Source organism: Anopheles ziemanni, chromosome 2, assembly GCF_943734765.1.
Source record: "Anopheles ziemanni chromosome 2, idAnoZiCoDA_A2_x.2, whole genome shotgun sequence".
NCBI lineage: Eukaryota > Metazoa > Arthropoda > Insecta > Diptera > Culicidae > Anopheles > Anopheles ziemanni.
The window spans coordinates 90,467,993-90,493,298 of record NC_080705.1 but is presented as its reverse complement, the minus strand read 5'-3'; the positions used below and the strand labels follow the sequence as shown (position 1 = coordinate 90,493,298).

Genomic DNA, 25,306 nt, shown 5'->3' with positions numbered 1-25,306 from the left:
GCTCCACTCGATACCGACTGGCTTGGAAAGTTCCGGAACGTAATGCTAGCGCCAATCGCGTTGCAGTGTACACCGACATTGTTGTTCTTCGGGACGCTAAAGCCACCGTTAAGTATTCCGCAAGGTATGCGGTTTTTTGGGAATATCCCATCAACGGGAATGTGGTGTGGCCCCGGTGCGGCGGAATCAGGGCATTGCTGGATTAATTACAGTTTACATAACATTTCATGAGCGCGCACCGCCGCAAGGAGGTTGTAGAGATCCCCTTGGAGAACTGCTATGGAATTCGTTCGTTGCATGGTAGCGCTCGATCTTTAGGTAAATTGCACCGAAACGGAGACGGGGCTTTAATGAACGGGTCTTCCGTGCACTATGGGTTCTTGGCCTCGTCACGGAAGCACGGTGGGTTTGATGAGTTAAGTGGGTTTATTCATTCGAACCACGGTTTGAAGACGGGTTAAAGTTAATGACTTTCCCGTGTGGTCACGGCAACCGGAAGCCGTCAACGAAACTGGACTTCGGTATGGCGACTACTGACGTGACGAACAGGTCCAAGCGCACTCGTGGTCGCCCATCCGGTCGCCTTTCCGACGATGAGCCTTTTCTGGTTGTTTAATTGGAGATAATTTTTTCCCCTCTTTTATGACCCACTGTGCGGCGAAGTGAGTTTTTCATTGTTTTTTTTTTTTTATTACCAGCGACTCTTGCTATGTTTAATTTTCCTTTTTTTTCGCAGCTTTACCCATTACATGACGTTGGGCGCCTGTGTTAATGTTTTTACGATGTTTTTTTCTTTCTCTTTACCGGAAAATCTATAGGAATTTCGTTCGTCCGACACCCGTGATTAATGGGACCCACCGTCTAATTGGGTATGACGAGGGATTTGGGGCGCGGAAAAAATGTCATCCCTTAATTTGAAGGATTTTTGGGGTCTTGTACCGTGGTGTGATGTCTGTGTACGAGTGTTCATATTTTTATTTTACTTTACTTTTACTGTTACAAACTGGTTGAAAAGCTTTTTATAATATCTTTAAATTGAACATGTTTTGCTCAGAATGGGGTTTGAGGCTTTTGAAGCTTTCCACCATCGGAAAACTTTGGCAAGTGCTGAACATTCTCGTTTCAATTAAATATTGAACATAGTTTTTTTTTAATATTGTGGAATAATTAGAAAGGGTTTTAAATATTTCTTTTACCTCACTTTGGCTTATCTAAAACTTGAGTTTCTAAGGGCATAAGGATCCCTTTTGGGATGAATTTAACCCGACGGATGACAAAGGAACGTTATAACGGCACGGTGGAACAGGAAATAACTTCAAGCGATAGAATGGATGGAATTCACCAGCAATAATCCATCGTCTCTTCCGTAATGAACTCCAAAAGTGTGCATGACTGCGCATCGTTACTTCCAGACTCTACAAGGATATCGTTCCAAGAAACCTATAAAATAAGTGAAAGAAAACATAGTACAGAGCGAACAAGAAGCTACCGTTAAAGGTGCCTCGTTGTGTGGATGGAAGCATTTCCATTCGGTCGATTTCTGTATTCAAATTATCACCGAATTCCCCGAGGAAGCCAATTTTCAGGGCTCGCCCCCAAAGAAGTCGATGACGTGCGACAGTTGGCGTAAATCGCCCTCTTCACCGTTCGTCCTTTGTGTGGAATGGCGGGGGCAGGTGAAGAGAGTGGGATTCCGAATGCTTTCGGCAGTCGGCATTTCTTATGGCTTTCCTTTCGTGCCTTCCGCCGCCGAGAAGACGAGCCGGAGTTGGTGCGTAAACAGGTGCTTAAGCTGTTTTTTGCGTTGTTGGCCTTTTTTATTTTTCTGTTTTGGGTTTTCCTTTCGGTTTGTTTACACGGTGAAGAACGTCCGGTTTGGGGCGAGGGCTTGAGGATGAATATTATGCATAGTGGGTCAGGTTGGGCGTGGATAGTTTTTGTTTTGAGATCAAATTGAATATGGAAAAAAAAAATGTGAGCAAGAATTTGGTGGGAAATTCACGCCAAATTCAACCGAAGGACCGGTCACCCCCGTACGATAAAGGGACACTTTGGTTGAGCTACGAAGGCGACAGGGAGTTACTTTTATTAATTTTTCGGCCTTATTTACGTTCCAATGCGGGTCGAAACGTTGCGGGTTTCCGTCTTGCTTGTTTTGTCTCGTGGGCTCGCTTTCCTCGCACACTCTTTGCCAAGGTTTATTTCGGGCGTAACTGAGCAGCCCGGGCGTTATACTACCCATTTTCCGAACAATGACCAATGGGCCCCGGGGTTGCGGTGTAAGGACCCTTCTCAGCATAGGCACGCGGTGCAGGGGTTTGGGGAATAAACAACTCGAACGAAACGAGCCCCAATAAAACCCGGGGCGCATGGAGTTGTGCAACAAGACACCGTAAGACTGACCGAGGGCCAAGGTACGGCAAAGGTACGGCTCGGCGAAAGAAAAGAGGCCCGACACTGGGCCAGCGCCCCGGAGGGTGGCGTTCCTGTCCTAAACAAATTTAATTAACTTCACCCATCGACGCGGGCACGGCGATCAAACATAACTGGCGCGGGCTTTTGCTATGCTTTCGAGTGGGGCCATGCTTGTGAGTGTGTGGCGGTCACTCTGTTTAACGGACGCTTCCGTACACGGTGCACGCTGGTCACAGGCAGAGGCCCTTTCCGAGATGGAAAGGGATGGGCATTTCTCGGCCCTAAATAAAGGGCAGTCCAAATAAAACAAACTATGACGCTCGAGGGGCGAGAAGCGAAACTGGACGGAGCATAAATAAGGAAGTAAAAGGGACAGAAAAGACCAATCAAACCGAAGCCTCCCACTGTTTTGACAAAAGAAACACTTGCCTTTTACTGGAACGCAATCAAAATTCATTTCGGAAGTGAGCGGAGAGAGCTTTCGGGAAGGGATGGTTTGTTGAATGGGGAAAAAAAACTAGCAATTTGGGAATATTTGCTTAGAAAGAACAGTTTGTACACCCGTATCGCAACATGGTGGTCAGAAATCGCTAATGTTATTCAAGAGAAGGTTTAAAATATAAACACTTTTCAATGTTAGGAATGGTGTTGTTTGCCAAAACGATCGTAAATCAATATGTAGGGCAATAAGCATATTCGTGGAAAATCTATTCCGATTTTGCTTTCATTGTTTTCCTAGTCCAATTAAGCAGCTAATGATTGTAAAAAACTGATTTCCGACCTGACGCACTGATTTCCACCTTCGCTTTATGCAAACGATAATACAGTGAATATACATCATCATGAAATGTCACGGCCGATTCCACGTGTTAAATAAACCATCAACAATGCGCGTTAGAGAAAGGTGGCAAAGTTCGCATGATAGTAGAGAGTTAGATGGATGCTCTGGCACCCTCAAACAGAGGCGACCCCGAATGGGATGGCGGGAAAAGATATCCAACCGGGCTTTGTTTGCTACGCAAGCATTGAGGCTGGCAAAGCGGTTCCGTTTAGAGTCAATCATTTCAACGAGTCGATTTACATTGAGTGTTTGTCGACCAATTTGATACGATACGTTTGTATAATAATGACTCGTGCTTGCAGCTCTATTTGATGTGGACACGTATGCATGATGGGTGTGAGTGCAAGTGTATCGATGCGTTTTTATGCAGCGAACAATCGGATGCAATTAGGCGCGTCGAGTGGAGGCAATGGTGTTTAATTTCAATTAGCTGGTATAGGAACAGTTATGGATGATACTTTATTAACTTTGCTTGTGATGGGGAACGGTAAACATGTCAATTGATTTCCATACGATTATAATGTTACACCATTTCGAATGAATGATTGATGTTACACCAAATCGAAATTAATTCTTCAGCGATTAAAAGTTTTTTTTTTATGAATTGAAATTAGTTTCATAGATGAGTTTAATGAACGATTCCAATGAGAAGCAGACAAAACAGTGGCACGAGAATTCTTAAAAAAGCCCCTAACATCGATGGACGAACTGCACATTCCTTGCTTATTATTCTACTTACATCAAACTGCATTCCGGAGCCAAAGTCGGCTGAGTTTTTTCCAAATGGCATATTGTCTGGATCATTCTTCAGAATTTACAAAATGCATACGGGGAGGAAGGTTCATGAAGTGAACGGAAGATAAAATGAAGGAATTATAGACCAGGGTGCACGGATGCATGCGAGGGGTACGCTCAAGTAACGTTGATCTTGCGTTTGATCTACTTACATACTCCAGGCTTAATTCTTCGTCAGCCCAGCTTGGTTCTGTTTCGGCCTCAGTCTTCAGATTTAAAACGGGGGACGAACAACAAAGAAAACAAAAATATAAACGAAAAAGAAAAGAAAAAAGTGCAATATAAAAAATAAAATAAAAGGCATATGATGAAATAAAAGACGCCTAAATGAAATAAAAAAAATAATAATAAACGTGGTAGATGGATCAAACAAGGAGTACGTAACAAAAACAATAAATCAACAATGCACACGGAAACACATTCACACCAATTTTGCCTATCGACTACCAACATTTAAAGCCAATGGAAGATGGGAAATATAATCAATTTAGAAAATGAAAACACTCACATTTTTCGGAAATCAATATGTAAATCAATTGAAATAAACATTCTGATCTACTTTATGACATCGGTTTTTTTTAAGGAAACAATCTCTACCATTGTGCTGTATTGAGAAATTTATACCAAAGCATTACAATGATCCCTTTTGGTAAGAGATTATTTTTACAAAACGCATAACTGCATACTGCCTTCTGCATTTTGCCTGATGAAGAGCTTACAGGGTTTTATCCCTTTGATTCTAATTAATTACATAGATTGCCAGACACAGCATGTGCCAATTAAGCGGAATGCACTCTCGGTTGCAGTCTTCTGGTCTTAGTAGGTCATCGGCATCCCCAACAAGGGTTCAAAATCCGAGAAACGCATGTGCGATATGATAAATGCAAACGAAGAAGAGCACAAGATTCCTTCCAAAAGGACAGAGCACCTTTTCGGAAGAAGGTGCGTCGACGCAACGTCCGGCGAGAAAGGTTCAGTTTGGCAATGTGGCCAGCATACGCCTTTCGCTTATCTTACTGTCTCGATGTTCGCAAAAACCTCTTACGTTCAATGGATTGGAAATATTGAACGAGTGTGTGTGTGTGAGCTCAGCCAGGAAAAATGGCACGTGCAAGTAGATTAGAACTGCCGCTCCACTGCTACTACGGATGTTTCTACGGATATGCTTCGTCCCCCCTTTCCTCTAGGACTCCACTTTCCCCGCACTCACTTAAGGTATCAAATTGAGGTTTTTGATATATTTCAGCGGGTAGTGAAAAGGTTGGAGCTCCGGATCGACCGTGGAGGATTATTTCCGGAGCGAAATTTCCCAGACACCGTCAAGATGGCCGTACGCGCGGGTGGTACGTTATGCCGTATGAGGTGCTCACGCTGGCAGAAAGGATGAAAGATTGGACGGCAGATGAATAATCGTAGCCGAAAGGTGCAAGTTGCAAAGAGCACTGAAGTTGTCCGTTGAGTTACTGTTGGATGGTAATGGACTTTCGCCGGGGTGTGTCGAGGTGAAGCACATGAAAATGGTATAACATATTCCCTATCCTTTCGACGTAGTAGCATGGGAGGAGCGATACCGATGGGGGACAGGTGAAGGGGCCAATTTTCCTTAACCGATGGATTTTCGATACGCTCCATAGACTCCCCCCCCAGAACCCGATGGCCAGGATCAATTTGTGGCCTAGTTCGGGCGGAGTACCCGAGCCACCGGAGAAGGTTAATGGGCTCTAGGTCATCGGAAAGAAGTTTATCACACTTGCACAAGATGAACTATGTTCGAAGGCACGAGGGACGATTAGGATTTGACAGCAAAAAAAAAAAGAGATTTCCGGCTAGCGAACCGAAAGTTCCTCCCGGTGGGAAAAGTTCACCCGGTTAGAGTCGGCTTCCCAACAGAACTGTTAGGTCGAGCCGAGCCGGTGAAAAGTTTCTATTGAATAATGATGTTTTGATAAAATCGCTTGAATAAACCCTAAACGACCTGACTAAATAATACACTGGCCGGGGGAGGCGGAATACAAATACGGGAAATTAAAAGAAAAACACACTCGCACTCACACAAAGACAGCTTCCAGTGGGGGAGTTGAGCCGAAACGCCGGAATGGAAGGAAAGACAAACTTTTCGTTGGAGAAAACTTTGCTTTCCTTTTCGCTCGACGGTCCCGAAAGGTGATGGTATGGTTCAACTTTTCGTGACCAGTGCGATTGTACGGAAAACAGCCAATCGCAAATCAAATCGCAAATGAAAAATAGTAACCTTTCCGGGGGGAGGCTGTCGGGTTGCCTTCCACTGCCCTCCGTGCCTGCAGTCGACCAGAAAAGTTAGTCCGCATGGTTTGGAGTTCGGAAAAATCTCTGCCACTGACTGATTTGGTGCAGTTAAATATGTGTTGCCTAAATGATTATACGGTAAAGGCAACACACATACACACTCTTTCAAACTCACTGAAAGCTTTGAAAGGGTCGGGCGCACCAGAGGGGAGTGTGCGCCGAAGGGGGAGTTGGTTGGCGGTGGTAGAGAAAATTCATTTCCAACAACATTTCCGATTCATCACTCCCGGGGGCAGGAAAAAGCACCAGTCGAGATTTGCTTCTGACACTTTTTGCACGAGCACACACACACACATGCATGCACCGGTAGACAGCTGCCGCACCAACATCCGGCGCCCGGAAACGGATACAAATGATGATGGGGATGGATGAATGATTTTGACTTCACCTGGTTTCCCCCCACCACCACCGGTTTTCCCTCGCCGAGAGAATATATCATTTTCGTACAAATGAGCGCATGTGGAAAGTTTCAGCTCATGAATAAAAGTTCCCCGCACACTCCGAACGCACCACCTTTCCCCCGCGCTTTCCCACGGCGAGGAAAAGGTTAACCAGATACAAAAAAAAAAGTGCAAAGACTTCTTTGGAAGGACGAGGAAATATAAAATCCAGCCGCCTACTCTCGAGCACAAGACTTGGAGGTGGTGGAATGCACAAAAACAAAACAAAAACGGAACCAACCGAAACAGAGAGGCACGGCGGAGAATTACAAATCATTGGCAATAAATTTCACTCTGTCTCGCGGGAGCCTTTTCGATCGTATGTGTGTGTGAGAGAGCTTTTTTTTTGCCGATGTATTTTTGGTTGAAAGTCCTTTCTGCCTTCCTTTTGCCGGCAGTGATTTGCCGCTTGAGGTGGAATTTCGAGATGAAATATTGAGTTAAAAATGAATCGGGCACAACTAAGTGAAAGATATTTTAATTTGCCACATTCGCTTTGCGGTGTTTTCCTTCGTTGCTACTTTCTACATGAAAAACAATACGATACTCCTTTGCGAGCAGCTAGAGCTTAGATCTTGCTTTCGTCGTCAGGTGTATTATATAAATAACTTCCAACGCTTATATGCTTTCTGCTCAACACAATGCGGACCTGTTCTTTAAGGTTACAAAGCATGTGAACATAGATTGTGAACCTTGGTATCGCGAAGATAAAGAAGGACAGTTTTATTTCAACCACAAACGATTCAATTGAGAATCATTTTGTAAGCATGATGCTCTTCGTCGAGAAACCACTCGAGAATGTTTGAAGTCAAATGACGTTTGTGGGACAAATATTTCAAATAGCCTTCACGTTTCTTCCAGCCTCTTAATCTGACAAGTAGACGCAAGTTATTGAAATACTACCCAGCAGTTCGACAGGCAGGTTGCTTGTACCCGGTCTTATCCACTTGCGTCACGATTTTCAATTTCAACGTTGCGTGCTCGTGGGAATGAAGAGGGGGAGGATGTAGCAAAGTGAGGTGTAGTAGTTGGTTGGTGGCAGAATTATACCGGTACAGGAAAAACCACTTCACGAATTTGAATCGAAAAGTGTGATGGAAACGACGGAGACGTTGGTAAAGAAAGTTGAAGTATTGAGTCTCCATGAGAAAAAATAAGAGAAGAAAAAAAGTGCGATGACGCCAGAACGGAGTTGGTGCAATTCGTCACCGTTTCGTAGTCTTCTTCCTGGCCATGGTAGCAAGGCAGAACTCATAAAGACCGTTAGGACCGTCTTTGATTCATCATCGTCTTTGGCGTCGAGGTCCACGACGACGCCTCGTGTTGGCATTCATTGCTAATACTCTTCCTCACCCGCTGAGTGTGGAATTATTTTGATCAAAATTAGATTGCCGTTCCGTATGCAAGACGGCACTCAGCCCTCGGCATGGCTCACTGGCCGGTATCAGTCTGCGACAGGGGAGAATTAAATAATATAGGACGTGTATATTTGTCGGTGTGACACGAGCACAAATATTTTATTCAAACAACGCTCCGCTCGATGCCTACGACGGCATTTTCCCTCGATAGAAACTGAGCTTCCTCGCCTTCTACGCCGTTGCCAGGAGAGACGTTCTTCGTTTCAATTGTACACCGGTTTGAAAAGCGTCGGTGAGTGGCAGAGATTTTTCTACTTTTTCCCTTCTGTTTACTTGCCTACAATTTTCTTTTTTCGACGGGCCTTTGGAATGGTTTTTACTTTATTTCTCGCTCACGGATATTGCTCGTGAAGGATTGGGGAAAAAGTTGTTACCCATTCGTGCCCGGGTCTCTTATCGCCTTCCGGTGCGGGACGGAACCGTTTGTGACGTTTTCAAGCAGTATGGGTATGCAATATTTTTTTCTATCTAACCAAAAGATCCTTTTCCTTTCCGTCGCTTTTCCAGGTATTTCCATTGTGATGCCGAAGCAAAACATGATCAGCATACGAAGAGAAATGGAAGTAGAGTTCATATTATAAATTCATTATTTTTCCGCATCACCGCTGTCAGGAGATGGAAGTTGATGAGCAAGTCAAGGTGGGAACACACTGACACGAAAGGCGGCAAAAAGGATTCAAGGATTGATGGGATTTTTTTAAAACCAAGAAAGACTTGGCACATTGCTCGGCCCACGTCTCCAGTTCATTTAGATCATTGAAACGAACACTCTCAAACCCTAAAGCTATATGAAATGAAAAAACGATAAACCTACATGTAGATTTGATGCATAATTGGACAAAGTACTTAAGATGAGCTTACAATTTAGACTTTAAAATTAGATTTTTTTTACACATTTTGTGTTCAATATTCATGTAAAGGGCTTTGTTTTCGAAATAAAAACTTAAATTCACATTTATTTTACCGATCATTGGAATAATGGAAGCTAAGAGAAACTAACGACATTTAAATCTACAAATTTTTCCTATATTATATTGGCTCTTCCAGGTTGATGGTTTTTGTAAAGATGGTGGAAAAAATGTCTTGCTGCAGGCGTAGAAGATATTCAAGAGTACCAATCAATTTCTTAGACATGCCCTAAGGCTGGAGCATAAATTCGAAAATTTGTGAGCAGCTTTTCCACACAGTGCCGAACGTTTCCGGACTGGCTAACCGGTTGCAAAGGACAATCATTTATTATTACATTTTATGTGCTTCTTACATTAGCACCGAACCCATATTCGTATGAACACAGATGGAAAGAAATAAAACGTATCAAAAAGCTTTAATGTTTCTATTCGCAAGAAGGGTACAGCATGGTCATTTGCTTCTACACCTTTAACACAAAATTATTTTATTTAGTTTTCAAAAGCGCCTTTTTAAATTTTATGGGAAATTTCAGGAAAAAATAAGCAAACATGTGCATACATGTGCTCAATTTTTAAACCAAGACATAATTGATATTGTTCAGTGCATATTGCGTCTGTGCAGCATATTGTGGTGCTGCGAAAGTAATTAAAAGTTTAATTAAAAACTCATATTCACTTCCGGTCAGTAGAAACATTAGGGTTCGGTGTGAACATGGTATAAGGTTGACTAATGGTTTCCTGCTGAGAAGTGTAATCCAACAGCTATGTGAATTTGTGTTTGTGTCTGTGTGTTTGTTTGTGATCATTTTTCTCTCTTCTATCTACTCATCTCGTCTAAACTGCTGCTTTTTTTTCACAGGTGGTGTAGTTTTTCTTAAAGTAATCCACCTCAAGGCAACAATGAGGTAAAAATGAAGCAAGAAGAGGATATCTTCGGATAATAGAATGAAAATGTTGCCTCATCACAAACAGGTCATGTTAGCAAAACTCTTGATTCGAGTTAGAGAGAACGTTGGAGTGGAAATATCAAAAACATTAATGAACAATACTTTTAATTGTTGCGGTTTCGGTGGATTTGAACGAACTTCATTTTACTGTAATGAATTATAACAGGAATGTAAGTGGTAATTTGCTCGAATTGTTGAGGTGCATGATAAAAATTTGATGTGAGAAAATTGTGTATTGCTAATATAACTATTTCACTAATAATGTACAGATAATATGCTTTGAAACGAAGTGAAAACCGATGCATTGTGAATCTTTCTCTTGTTACAATCATTGTCGTACGCTCACTCATTCATTCATTCAATCCATTCTTACTTTCATTCCACCAGTTACGGCCAAAGTCGACCGAATTTCATTGGCTTCCATTGGCCGTAGTCTGGTACATTTCTTGGTAATATACTGATCCCGTACGCCCTCCCTCCCTCCGTCATCATTTTCTCTGCGTGCTATTCATTATGATTACTTACTAACTGCGACGTTCGGTTACAGTGCGTTTTCACGATTTCCGGATAGCCGTAGATCTTCAGGAACAGAAACGTTCCCTGGATGATGAAGGAAATGAAAATTAATTTTGACATTTATTACACGGCGTCTATATGGCGCTACGTCGAGGAACTATATGTCTGGTCATTCCACGCTTTGCTGATGATACCCGCTCCCGTTGCGGCTCGTTCTGCTTCGCTGATTTTTCTTATATTTTGTTCACTTTATTCCACACGTTGGACACTTTTTCTAGTCCTTTGTAGATCTGCACAGCTACTGAAGCTAGTTGGAATGTGGAGAAGATAGTTAACGAACTCCGTTCCCTGAACGACCTTTATTGGCAAGGTTCGTGGACGAAATGCCAGTTGGCCACTTGGACCCGACGAGTAGGTGCCTGTTAGACGGAAGGTCATCCGGTTCCCCAGTGAACCAGTAGCCCACATTCAACGCACATAATCCATGACAGACCAGCCAGTCTGCTGAGTGCTGCTCCGTTGGGAGCAAGATAACGGAGTGAGCGGAACTCGATTAATTAATACAGTCCATGCAGACGGGAGTGATGATGGTAATTAAATTTTGGTACAAAGTACGGCACCGGGGCTAGTGCTGGTGGTTAGGCTAATGGGTAAATTCCACTGGTTGACCGCACCGTTCGACGGATGTCGAGAACATTAACTCCCTTATGACGTCTGTCATTTGCGGTGACATTACGCCTGATAAATATCACTTCCACATTATGTTTGGTTATCATTTCAATCAATCAGGATTATAATGAGGCGAAGGTGTTGTTGAATTTAAATTGATCTATTTGAAACGTTGATCAGTTTATTGTGAATGAAAATATCACTGGTAAATATTTTAATCGTTGGATAGATCTACCAATGCGTGGAAAAAGAAACGAAAAGTAAAAACAGCAACCAATAATGAAAGCAAATATTTCCTGTCCCACAACCACGAAAGTTTCGTTCAAATTCAACACAAATGAAATCCACATGGAAGATAATAAAAACCCCGCAAACATAAACCATTATAAACCCATAGATGCCTCGGAATAATAGTCGGCACTTGCTTTTAATATTATTCTCTCGCACCTCGGCCTATGGAAAAACTCGTGCATGCAGAAATCCCTTTTAACGCCACAACACCCGGTTCCGGTGAATGGAGAAAAACTCATCATCGCGCGCGAACCGTTCTTTAGTTTTGCTCGTTTGGTTTTTATCTTCGCGCTGCATCCTTTGTTCGGTTGTGCAAAGCCTACTGCGAACAACGGAAACGGATGTAGTGTGCTAAATTAGAAGCCAGCATCGCCATCCAACAAAAAAAAAGGGGGGGACAAAAATTCCCTGATAGAGATAGAAAAACGCATCATCAATGGCACTGCGACAACCGGGACCGGGACTCCGGTGCTAGATTGCAATATCGGGGAGGAGTTTTCGATAGATCACCACCGACTGTCGTGTCCTCCCGTGGTTCAAACCGGACGGAGGATGCCGTCGGTAGGAAACATTATGAGGCGGGAAAACACGTGCACAAAAGCCAAATAATAAAAGCGCATGGTGAGTGTTCGTCAGGAAACGAAAAGGAACGGGTGCACACAAAATAAAAAAGAGAGAGAGAACCGGACACAAAATGTCAACTGCACCGAAGCGAGCGACGATAAAAGTGTAAAATAATGCAAACTACCTATCCCATAATCGTTTGGGGCGTCCAATGACAGCCGTATAACAACAGTTGCACCCCGTCGGAATAGCTGGTGTTCGAACATATTTTCCACGGACCTCGTGTGCGGTCGAGGGGTTTTTCCTCTCCCCAATGGAGCTACATAAATTGCTTTTCACAGTCAATGGGTTCAGCAAGGACAACGGGAAACGCGATGATGGTGATAGTCAAATGATTCAACGCCAATGTCTTTGTTGATTTTCCGCTTGCTATCGACGTGGCGAGTTGGTGTAGTTTTTTCACCACTACGAAATTATTGTTAGATTACAGTTGGTTGTTGTTTTGTGACATAATTTGCAACTTTTGTCATTTATTTATATCTACAGTTGATAAGTTTTAACTGAAATCTAGAAAAACCAAGGTAAACGATGATTTTTCTGTTATGCCCCAAAATCACACTATTGCGTGATGAAAATTAACACATTCCATCGCCGTATGCAAATGTTAGGTCATGTTTCACCGTTCAGTTTGTTCTTTGGGTAATTTGTCAGATTTCGCACATGCTTGACAAATTGATCCCACACAGCCTTCCTTCAAGCGCACACAAACCGGCACCGAAATCCTCACGGACGTGGCCCACGAATATCATTTGGCACGCAAACACTCATCGTCGGTTTTTTTTTTTTTTGGGAACACAATAAAACATTCATAATCTTCTTCCGATCCCCAACGGTGGTGGTGGTTTTTCCCACTTCATGACCGGTCCGAAAAGTGATCGATTGATGGCGCAACCAGTGGATGTGGACACGCGATAACGCGCGGGCACATATTTTGATCACAAATTGGCGATAGGCATTTTCGAACGGCTCCGGCCGGGTTTGCCGCTTGGAAAACAATGTCACACTAATTTCGCCACACAACGGTGCCGAATCGGCGGCGGGACGGGGGGGAGTCACGAGGGAGTCACAATCTGGCGGCGAAATTGTGTCCGTTTAATGGGTGGATAAACATTTGCTTAATGTGACGAGTAAATCATTCGACCGGGGCTGCGCTCACTGCACTTTTCGGAAGTCGCACACACACACGCGCACGAGTCAACATGAACCACCGTGGAAAGTGAAGTTGTGACAGTTCGGTTGTGGCCAGCCAGCCAGGCCGGCCGGACAAAAGCCGGAAAATTAATTTTCAATCCAACCACGGAAACCACGAGACTCGGAGGCTCGGGATGCAGAATAATTGCTGTTGTCGTTGCCGTCGTTGTTGTTGTTTCTCCGGACACCGTATCGACTGACCTCACGACCACGGAGAATAGCGCCCGAACTCGGGTACGAGAGCAGTCCGATGGGTGTTTCCGCACTGGTTGACCGCCACGAACTGATCGGTACGCGGCTCGCAACGATCGGACGCTTCCTGATGTCGTCGTCGACGTCATGACCACTCGCCCTTTTCAACATCCCTCCCCCCTCTCCCCCAACGAATCCATCGGGGGGCCACTTCAAGTTTTCAAAACAATTGAAAAGCCGCCCGAAAGACATTAGCATTCCGGCACCACCCGCCCCCCCGGGGAGGAGGGTGCTCCGGTTTAGTGAGGTCATTGAGGTGTACGCCCGATCCCGAGACTCCGGACCGACCGCATCCGAGCGTGTTCCGTCTAACCCCACGACATGGCGTCCGCCTGACGACGGGGAACCCGATGGGAATGCTCTCGGGTGGAGGTGGGCTGGGGGGGGGATGCTGCGAACATACGGCACATGTCACAGTGCGTGGCTCCACTGGAGATATGTTTATGCTTTGATTAGAGTGCTGCCAACGTTTGCTGCCCCCGTTCGGCAAACAAGGGTGCGGCATGTCGGCGAAGACTCACTCCGAGAGTTTGGCTCCCGGCATTGCGTCTTCAAGACTTGTCCATGACTCCCGCGTTGGTGCTTGTGTGTGTATGTGGACGGGAAAAAGACCGCAAACAAACGTTCGTTTGGATAATCAATTCGATTGCATTCGACATCGCGGCGACCACGTCCGCTGGCCGGTTTTTTTTTTCTGTTTGCATCGGGTCGGGTGTGAAGGACGTCAAGGGGTTAGATGTAAGTGAACTGTGCGTGTGTATAAATAGAAACCATTGCTCGGCCCATCACCAACAACCATCCGGTTGGCCGGTTCGCGGACCGCTTCTTTGTGAGCACTCATATTTTCTTCTTTGCCAACGTCTTCGAAAACTATCAATGTTTTACGACATTGCGATCGGAGGAACGAAGCGGTCGATTTATGAATGCATTTCGCGTCGAAATGGGTAATAACTTTCCGAAACCGTAAAGATTGTGTAAATTTGGAGAAATTTTGCTCTTATATTTGCAGCATTCACTTAGCGCACACAAGTCCAGATTACTGGTTGGATTTGTTGTTATATCCGCATAAACAATATTTCACGATATGTTTGATGGATGAATCGTATGTAAAATGGTGATCCAAAATAAACTTTGTGCCATCCATTTTTACTTCCTGGAAAATGCTAAGTGGGTCATTTGCCATACAAAATTGACTGAAAGCAATTTTAACATGGTTCGGAATTGAAAATTCCCGTTGGTGCGTTGATGTAAGTTAGGTCAGACATCTGGCAATATTTTTCAAATATTGTACAATAACCCTATATTGCGTCATTATTCTGTGCGAAATGGAATCCACCACAGTCTTGTTGAATTCAAATAAATTTAATTGAACTCGCCCCTGAATCAACGCCGGTACGCATCTTCCGATGCAGATCCTTATGTCAATTAAAACGACCAGCTGGACGCATTCCTTTCCTGCTCGAACAAACAACTTTATCTGATTGATATGAGCCCTCTCAAAACGTTGCTCGCCGGCAAATGAAACATTCGTGCTGGCCGGCTTTCTCCCATTTCTTCGAGGTAATTCTCGGAAACGCAGTTCTATAAACATAAGCCGGTATATTCAATCGAAATAATCAACCATCTCGGCAAGGGGTAGCTGCCCCTTCGTGGCACGGAGTGGGGCGATTATGATCGAGAGTCATTCCACATTCCCAACCCGTCCCCCCCGGTGACCGAACCCCTCTGCGATCGTCTTCCATAAGTCATACGAACGTCGGGAGGAACTGTAAAGCCAAGTAGCAAGACTGTTTGTGGACGTCGTCCGTCGGTTGTGTAATTCCTTGTACAGCACACAAATCCCTCTCGCGGCACGGTCCACCCTGGAAGTGGGTGAAAGTAAATATACAACTTCGTAACCGAGCCTGAACCGTCGCGGAGAAAATGGTCGGTACATGTATGCAACCGCCATCGGTCGTCCTCGGGAGTGTGTACTCGTTAGCATTAATTTACTATCATCACTGAACCGTCCGTAATGGAACGTTTGTCAGCTGATCGAAGGGGGGAGGAGTCGACGCGGGGTGCGGTGATGCAGTTGCAACTTCGCCACGGTCTGTTGGCATCAATTGAGTGTGGTGAGACGTGTCCGGGAGGAGCCCAGAGGCGAAAGAAAACGGGCTGGAAGCTGGCTGAGTCAGGAGACACAGCCTTTCGAAACTCAGTCATTCCGCGTGGAATGTCCGGCAGAAATACGCTCGGGTGCTCGGTGCCTTGCTCGGTGGACCATTAGAGAAGCCAAGCGACGTCCGATGGCTGTCGGACCCTCCCGGGTTGGGATGTTTGTACATTTCAATTTACCAAATCAGATTACGCACGAGCATTGGCATGGTAGAGACGTCCGTGGTCATGGCGCCGTTTCACGCAGGATGGTTTGGTCTTGGGCCATTCTTTGATACTCCTTTTAAAGCATGAGGGCTATCCCGACCGAAGCCTTCCCACACTGAAAGACAGTGGTCGCCAACCTAGCGGGCTATAAAGGTTTCGTGTATGAAACCGACCATTAGCACTGATTACTCTGTTTGAATAGTTAGTTGTTATAGATTAGTGTTTGAAAAGAAATATTATTGGTTAGGTTAACAACACTGTGCTTTTTGTGCAACAGATTGCCGACCACTGCTGTTCGCACCGAGGGCTCCACGGAGGCCAAACCCGTTGACGGTCTAATACGCAGCAAGGGTAGGCTGCGAATTGATTTATTCTAGGCCGTTGATTTCTTAACCGACGGCGGAAGCGAATACCGAACGCCCGATCCGGCGGCACCCGGCGTTTTTCCTTGGTGGGGCCTGGTAAATCCGGGCGAAAAGCAAACGCGTGCTTCTCGGCGAAATCAATAAATCTCTTTTCCCCCTCGGCAAGGGACGGGGGGTGGCGGCGCGAGAGGGAACTTTCCACTTGGTTTCCCATGCCCGGTCTCGGGAGCACGGGACCCCGGAGGTGTATAGTTGTTGAAGTGAAAGCCTTTTTCTTAGCGCGCCGCAACGTGAATCGATCGTGACTGAATGCGTGTACGAGATTGGCAAAAAAAAACAAAAACAGGGCCAAAGGAAAACTCTCTTCAGCAAAGCGAAACAGCCGACGGCGTTGTTGTGCGTCGCTTGAAGTGGCGGTTTGCGCTGTTGAAACGGGTCTGTTCCGTTTCTTTCCGGTCGGGCGGAGACGCTGTTTGTCGGATAATTGAAAATAATCGATCGTCTCCAGGGGGGGGAAATTGAAAGATAAACTATGGCTGGCATCGTTTTTGTGCTAAAAAAACTCACACACACACGTATTGTGTCTTGGTGGAAACTATTTCCGTTTTTAAGAATTTGTTTAAATTTTAAAGCTTAAGATGATACTCAAGACAGCTTGTTTGCTAAATTAATTTGGTATTTTGTTGAATTGAATCAAGAACAATTAACTTTCTCCACGAATGCAGTAAACCTGCAACAGATGAGCTCTTTAAATTAACTCTCAAATGGCTAGAATGAGGGCTTCTGAGTAACCATATGATAAAACATGTCCTCAAATTTAGTTGGAAAAGCACTGAGACAATATTTTCAACAAGCTTTCACTACCATCGCTCCATTAGTGGTTGAAAAAGTTTCGACCCCAGGTAGCGCTCTTCCCCCCGCTCCCTCCAACGTCTCTCTGAGTACGCACATATGGCCCCCCCAAATCCAAAAAAGGACTTCCAAAGTTGGACAGCTGGTTGTTTGTCATCGGCTGGCACGTGTCACGTACGCATGAACAGTTTTCGGACGCCGTCCTTGGTCGCCTGCCAACCCATCCCGAAGGGTGGGGCTGGGAAATGGGGGAGGAAAATAGCACGAACTTCAACCGCCAGGGGACGGAAAAGTTTATCTTAAGCCTCCGGCGGTCGACGCGACCGTACTTATTTACCGGAGCCGGGCCGCACTTCAGCCGGGCCGGGCCGAAACAGACTGGTGGTCAACGAGTTGGATGGACCCTCGGCGCGGATGGTCCATCTATCCGGGCATCAGCTCGAGTGCTTTGTAAACAACCGGAATGGTGGAATTATGAACCCGTCGGGTTCGGGAACTCGGAACGCATCTGGGAAAGACTGCACACTGTGACTTGGCAAAATGTTTCTCTTAATCCACCGACGGCCACGTTGTGTCATTTCGAGTGTTGGAAACCCTAGCTGTTTGCTGGGCTTAAAGGTAATCTAAATGATTCAGCAGTTAGAAAATAATGTTTTACTTGGCTTACATGAAAAGTACTTATAAAGAAAAATACAATGTTTTTTTTTCGAATTATAATCTACTCTACAATTTTTTTCCAACATGTGGAATGTATTTTTGGCACAAAACCCTGATTAATATTGTTCTCTTTCTTCATTCCTTTGCCTTTAAAAATGAAAGGCAATTTCGTGGCAATTTAAATTCAAAGCGTACGTGGTAGCATTTAATAATATCGATAATTTAAAAACTTTTCCATCAATACCGGTAAAGCAAGAAAAAAGTAATAGGCTTTATGTTCCGCGCGCAATACGGCACAATCATGCTAGTAATAACAATCGGCTGATAATATTTATTTTCCAGACGGTCCTTTTCCACCCACGGACACCCTCCGGCCGTGTCTGGTGATTGCAGCTGGTGTTCGATCGCAAAAGTTTCGCTGTCTGTTGGAAAAAACTTTTTACTGTCGTCGTCTCTTTTCTTTCCCGTGTACTTCTTTCAAAGGCTCTTGGCGTTGAAATTTTTCTTTTATTTTTTATGACTATCTTCTTCGCCAGTTTCAAGTGGAAACTCAGTGCTCCGGTTGTATTTTCTTTTTCCGCTTGGCCACTCTCTTGATATCTCCTGCTTCTGCCCGGTCGTTTGTCCTGGAGGATTAGAAACTTCGGAAGAAAGCTGCAGATGCGCTTCCGAGAGTGAAAAAAGAATCTTTTCGAAGAAGTATATCTGTGTTAGTAGCCGGGGCCCGCCCGGAGTACGGTTATGCATTTTGATGCGATGCGATTTCGAGCCCTTACGTCTTCCGCCGGTGACGAAGAAGGAGTACTTCTTCCAAAAAACCCAACCGCTTTCTCTTGGCAAGCTTGCGAGCATAATGTTGTCGAAGGACAACGGCATCAGCGGAAGGGAGTGTGTAAGGACTTTCAGTTCATGAAAACGCTTCTGTCACCGGATACATTACAGCATATGAAGACTATCGAGTACCGTGCCGCCTTCCTTTGTGAAGCTGGTTGGTATTACATTTTTAACCCATTTCTGGGAGGGTTCTTCTTTCGCCCGTTCGGTACATCCTCTGCTGATGGCGATCATATGGAGGCGTTGGAGCCGGAGGGCCATTAGGGTAAGTTTTCTCGATCGTTTCTTGCTTCACCTAGTCGCTTCTTCGAAGCCACAAACACACCCGAACGTTGGTGTGCCCTTCGTCCGGGACAAAACTGTCACGAAGGAAAAGTGTCGCATTTCGATGAGCTTTCGAGGCACGTTACCGGAACGGTTACCGGTTTCCAGCGGAGCGGAAAACGAAAATCGAAGCCGACTCAACTTCCAGCGCCAGCGCAGGAAAGTAGGGCGTCTCAGGTCGGGCGGGAAAAAAGGGGACACTTTTCTCCGAAGCGCAGAAAAAGTGAGAAAAAGTTCACGATAAGTTGTGACTGCGAGTCGGTTGTTTTCCGCTTCCACCTCGCCATCGATTTTCTCACTCGTGTTGAACAAACAAAAAACACCGAAGGATAACCTTTTGTCGCAAAAAGCCGAGACAAAGAAAAATCATTGGAAAGTTAACTTTTTTTTAACCTGGCCCGGGCCTCGGTCGGGTCTCGTACGTTCCGGAATTTGTATCCAATCGACTTCCGCCGGCGGTAACGACCAGCTTACGGGATCCGGGCATATTTTGTCGCCGACGGAATGCTCGCTTTTCCTCCTATTTCCCCCCCCACTACCCCTCCTCTTCCTCCTCCTTCCCTTGGAGGCTGACCTTCGGGTGCAGAAGGAATTTGATGAGCTCTCGTTATTATGCAAAACGATGTTTTATTCGCCCAGGCTGTGAAGATTATTTCGGGGGGAAAACGTTTGGTGATGGTGTTTTCTTTTCCGGTCTGCTTCTTTCCAGCTGTCCGCCGGTGGCCCCGTAGGGGGCACGAAAAATGTTTCGTTGATAGGAAAATTGATAGAGATAAGGACACAATTTGAATGCAATAGTTTGCGCCGGCTATCGAAGCGGGAAATTCGAACTCGAACGGGCAAGTGTCACGCCCGAGCCGAACTTTTGGCTGTCTGGCCACGGCCATGGCGGAGCCAATATCGATTTAATCGTGCCTTTCTAATCAAATATGATAAAAGTTTCCAAAATTTAACATTCGGCAAGAGCCGACATGCGGTGAATATGAAATGCGAATGCACGCTCTGAAGGTATGGACAACGTTATTTGCATATTGCTCGAAGACGGCCGTGAGAGATTTGGACAAATGTGCCTTCGATAAAACATTGTGTTCGTTACGTTTGATCGCAGAATATGTTTTTTGACTTTTGAATTGGTAACCATGATCACATAAAATTATTTTGATCGAATCAAATGAATTCGAATTGCTTTTTAGTAGTGATGAGTCGTACGATTCTTTTAACGGATCGACCCGGAATCGAGTCCGTCCCTAGAAGAATCGATTCTGACCCGTAGGTGCAACGAGTTCGGCTCGACCCGAACCAACCGGTCGAACTCGCACATGGACAGCTGCACCTGTAGGGATTGAGCAGAGCTAGATGAATATAAAGAATAATAATAATAATGAACGAATTAATCGAAATTATAAACGAATGATTTTTGAATGCGAGGCAACGAAAAATTAAAAATGAAATTATTCGTTGGATAGTTGGCAATGAAAATTGGAAGAGCGATGGCCTACTACTGAACCGAGAAGGATCTGCATCAAAGTCAATCAACAGACAGGTCGCAGCATACCATGTAACGAGCCGAAAACCGTGGGAAAATTTTTGACAGTTGGTTAAAATTTTGTTTACTTCTCACGAACAGCGATGAAAGTGGGGTAAAACAGCAAATTTGGTATGTTTCATCAAAAGAAAAAAGAGTTGAGGCGTTCGAAATTTGTTCTGGAGGAAGACTGGGTATAAGGCAGACCAACACACTTAATTTCGGCAATCACAGCGAGCAAAAGGATCTATATCCCATGATTTCACACAGAAGAGCAGTTTCTATCCGCAAGACCATGGATACTGTGATCTAGAATTACCAACTACCTATTTCGCGAAGATTTTGGCGGAGATCTCCCACAAGTAAGCTGGAATTTTTTGTAAACACTTTTTTAACCAACTGTCACAACAATGGCGGAGCAAAAAACAGCTTTGACCCGACCTGTCTGTTAATTGTCTTTGATCTGCATATTGAAAAAGATGGGACAAAGTAAACATTGGAAAACGAAATGGATTGAAGCATCAGTCTTGTGATTGATTTTGACGAGAGTGAATGGAGATTGTATAAAGAAAATAAGCTAAGAGAGGAAAAATAGTCGAATTTGTAATTTAAAATATATATAAAGAGAAATGTTTCGTGGAGATCGCGACAGCACCCACAGGTCGACCCGGAGTCGTTGGTATCGGGAATACGACCCGATCCGCTCCGGGGGGCTTACGGATCGCTCCGACCCGATAGGTTCGGCTCGACCCGCTCATCACTACTTTTTAGTTAAAAAATTTCAATCAATCAATCGATCAAAATATTCACTTGTAATTCTTAGTTAAGTTTTTGTTCCAGAATTATGAAGAATAGCTAATTTACAACAACCCCGCAATATTACATATTTGACAATCATGCTTGCATCCACCTCGTGTTATAATGAGTGGAAAATCTGGGATAAACAAAAATCGATGAAATCCCATTCGAATCATTGAGCCCAACTCGTACGCCATCCAATCGTTTTTTGAAAATCTCATTCACACTCCCACAGTGCTCAGAGACAAAAGTAAAACGCTCTAGGCCACAAAGGTAGAACCGGAAATCACCGAAACCACCCTTTTTCGGGCGGCATTGATTGTGCGGGAACCGGGCTCGGTAGTTAGCTCGAGAAGTCGTTCGAACGACTCGCCGAATCTTTTCCTCCGACGTCCATGCGTCCGACGCTGGCATCGTTCTGCCTCGATGAATAATAATTAGTAATCAAAAACCTACCCCCCTCCCCCTCGTTGGACGGTAGTTTCCACCTATTGTCCCAGCCGCCCGAGCTAAAAGAATAGAAAACAATCAGCAGCTGCTAAAAGGGGCCACCGGAAATGGGATTATACGTTCGGTTAATTTAGCTCCACCCAATCGTCCCGCATCCTGACCGGATGCGAGCGAAGGGAAATGTTCACTTCGCATTACTGTACCCTCTGGTTCATTATCAATTGGTATTGGTGTTCCGGTTGGTTTGAGTGTGTGCTTGTGAGTGTGTGCCCAGGTGGGGTCGTGTCTCTCTCCTGTGAAGGACGGTAGGGCCTTGTCTCCCGTGCCATCGAAGTGATGTAATTGGACTAAAACCGGTTCCCTAAACCGGTAAGGAAGCGGGATGAAGTGTACAATGAAGCCCATTTTAGGTGCAAAACAATGGCCTCTACCGTACCGTACGCCCGGATGTAGGCCAGATTTTGTTTTCCGCCCACCCGCGACCCGCCACGGCGCCAACCGGCAAAAACGGCGTCCGACGTATGGCCGGGATTCCGGGCTTCCGGTATCCGGGTTCCGAACCGAATTCTCTTTCGTGCTCCGTGTGGTAATTGCCGATACGATCGGGAACCGCCCCTCCCCCCCGGTGGTCGGCTTGTTGCTGGCCTCGGATTAGGTTAATGACGACGATAATGCCTGCAAATAGTGCTGCGTGCCGGGGACCGAGCTTGGGTTTTTGTAATCAACAAACGGTACCGAGTTCGCTTCCTTTTGAACGCGCTGGCCGTTTGGCGTGGCAGCTCTTTTGGAGGAAATGGTCGTCGGGTGTTCGAACGTGACTCGTTAGCTAAGCCGTTTGAAGTTTCGATGGGCTTAATCTGTGGATCACCTGGCGTAAACTGTTCTGCTCTTTTCCGACTGTTATGGAAGGGCTTATTGTTCGGAAGGAAATCACCAAAATGTGTGTGCATTTCGGACATAATAGAAACAAACAATGCTGAAAATCGAACTAGTTTTGTGTGGGTCATTTAGTATAAGGGATTGTGAAATGCTTTCAAAAGGGGATTTGGTCAAATTATTTTTTAAAAATACTGGAACTTTTTCGGTAGCAAGCTAAAATTCGATGGAGATAGATGGAGTGCAGACAAATCATCTTCCGGCGAGTTGATGCATAATCCATGTTCGATACATTTTTTTCCCCATTTTCCAATTGTCAACATTTATCTTTCTTCATCAAATGGAAATTAGTTTTCGCAGACAACCCGATTCCTCCCGCGCGCTGCAATAGTTTTCGCGCGAACCATATATCCGCACCGTCCATCGACGAGCGCATGCCAATCAAAATCAAACTTCAATCGCACTAACAGGCTATAAAACACGACAAGGCACTCCGCTTCCAGCACGAGCGTATTCTGTCCCTGCTCGTTCGATTCCGTTACGTGTGCCGTCAATTTTGTAACCAAATCCGTTTCCGTTCGCCAATCACGTCACGTCATTTATCATCGCTTCGCATGGCTTCGGTCGTCGGATTGAGGCGTCTCATGTAAATGTGAATGTGTCCATCGATCGGTTTGAACGGTAAAAACTTATGCGAACATTCGGCAAAACAGGCTGCCCGGTTTTGTAAGTGAGGTGACATGATTTTCTAGGGGAAAGTATAATTGATTGAAAGGGAGTCGACGAAGAATAGTGCTGTTGGAGTGATTATTAATCATTCAATTGTGAGAAACATGAGTAACAAGTTTCGGGTGGTAAAATTCGGCTCAAAACAAAGGAATCAAAAGTTCTGAACTGACTGGTCTGTAGTTAGTTTAAAGTTCCAAATGCTGAATTTGTGAACCACCAGGCGCCTCCATTTAATTAATTTCATGTTTCCAAATGTGTTCGAAATATCTGTTTCTCTTTCAACAACCCAATGGAAGATCATGAAATGATGAGAAATGTTGCTCTTTTCGTAAATATTGCTTTAAATTCATATTTGAAACACTAGAAAAATATTAAACCGTCAAAAAAGTATGTGGCAAAACTAGCACAGATTAGCTCTTCCGCTTATCGGATAATCCTTTCTATTCCTCGACAGCTTCTGATATCGACGACAGATATTTATCTTTCTCGTTAATGGGCTGTTTGATGAGCCTCCGGGGTAATCGAATTGGATTTCGAAATGATCAGCTATCAGAAAACCTTAAAGCCGTTTACCGAACCCCAATGGGGAGGGAATAGAAAAATGATGCCGAAACACCTAGAGCACTATTTGAATAATTTACCCAGCACTAAGCTGCAAAAGTGGGGGGCAATGGAAAGTCATTTGCAGATCATTTTCGGCAGAACGCTTAATCGACTATAGTCGCGCCATCGTAGTGCCGGTAGTGCGCGTTAGTGTGGCTGATGCCGGTCGTTTTTCATGGTTGTAAATTGAATGCACCGCACCTACTCCTCGGTTCACCGTCTGCTCAGGAGAGCACCTTTCCTTTGCAACCAGTGTCACCGGTTGGCACGAGACGAAGCTCTTCAAACACTGAAGCTGGATTCGTTGATATATTCAATGCAAATGATGGCCCAAGGAAAGTGCCTTTCGCACCGGCGGCTAAAAGCGATCTACTCTTCCATTCGTCGGTACAAAAGGGGGGAGGGGTGAGGGCTTAATCGGGCAAGGATGAATGAAATGTGGTATCGGCGTCCCGCGGTGGCATGTCGCAGTGGTTCCGGATATTATACATAGTGCGGCAAAACGTCGCCTTCGGTGCTCGGAACGGTTTCCCTCGTCGCCGTCGGCAGAGTGAAGCCATTCGATGCCATCGAAGTGAAGGAAGGACGAAGTGAAGCAAGCGCTGCCTGATAGCATCTGATAGCAGTTGTTCCGTTGCTCCGGGTTTCCGGCCCGATGGGAGGGATGCTATCGAGCACAGTTTATTAAATTATTCCACATCATATCGCTTCCCGACGCCTTGTTCCGACAATGGTAATAACGATAATATTCATACTAACGGCTGTGATAGGTGTAGTTGTGGTCGGTGATAGAAGTCACTAACGGTGGGCGATTCGATCGGAAAAAGTTTCCTCGAGCGTGTAAATCTGGACGGTGTAGTTTTACTAATAAAATATCATTATGCTGCCGGAACATGAGCAATAACAATGGAGCGTCCATTACAGAGGAGCTTTTTTCCAGGGAAAGCGTTGGAGTAGAACTACTTTTATGTAATAACATTCGATTTCTTTTTGGTTTTGAAAGACCACATTTAAACATTTAAACATTCTTCATGTAAAACGTCTTTATGGTCTTGCTTTTGAATAATTTTATTTCATGTAAACCAAATCGTTATATGTTTTACGTTAGAACTGACAGTTCACATCCTTCCCCGTGTTCAAAAGAATCCTTTTCATGCCTCCAAAATACCAACTTCCTTTTTGCGAAGATAAACAAACTGCCATGATGTTGCAAATTGAAATAAAACTTCACTTTCTAGCCGAGCGAACGAGGTATGGTTGGCGGCGACTGTTGATATTTACACATGGTCTGACAATA

General features: G+C 44.8%; 1 protein-coding gene across 1 annotated transcript in view; it reads right to left on the bottom strand.

The window, feature by feature from the left end:
- The window catches only part of LOC131281769 (collagen alpha-1(XVIII) chain), a 137,494-nt gene that overhangs the window by 39,201 nt on the left and 72,987 nt on the right, over positions 1 to 25,306 (bottom strand). The window contains exons 4-5 of the mRNA XM_058311119.1: positions 10,611 to 10,689; positions 1,539 to 1,588 (exon numbers count right to left, since the gene is read on the bottom strand). Coding sequence (XP_058167102.1) covers positions 1,539 to 1,588; positions 10,611 to 10,689 — 129 coding nt within the window. The remainder of the gene's footprint in view (positions 1 to 1,538; positions 1,589 to 10,610; positions 10,690 to 25,306) is intronic.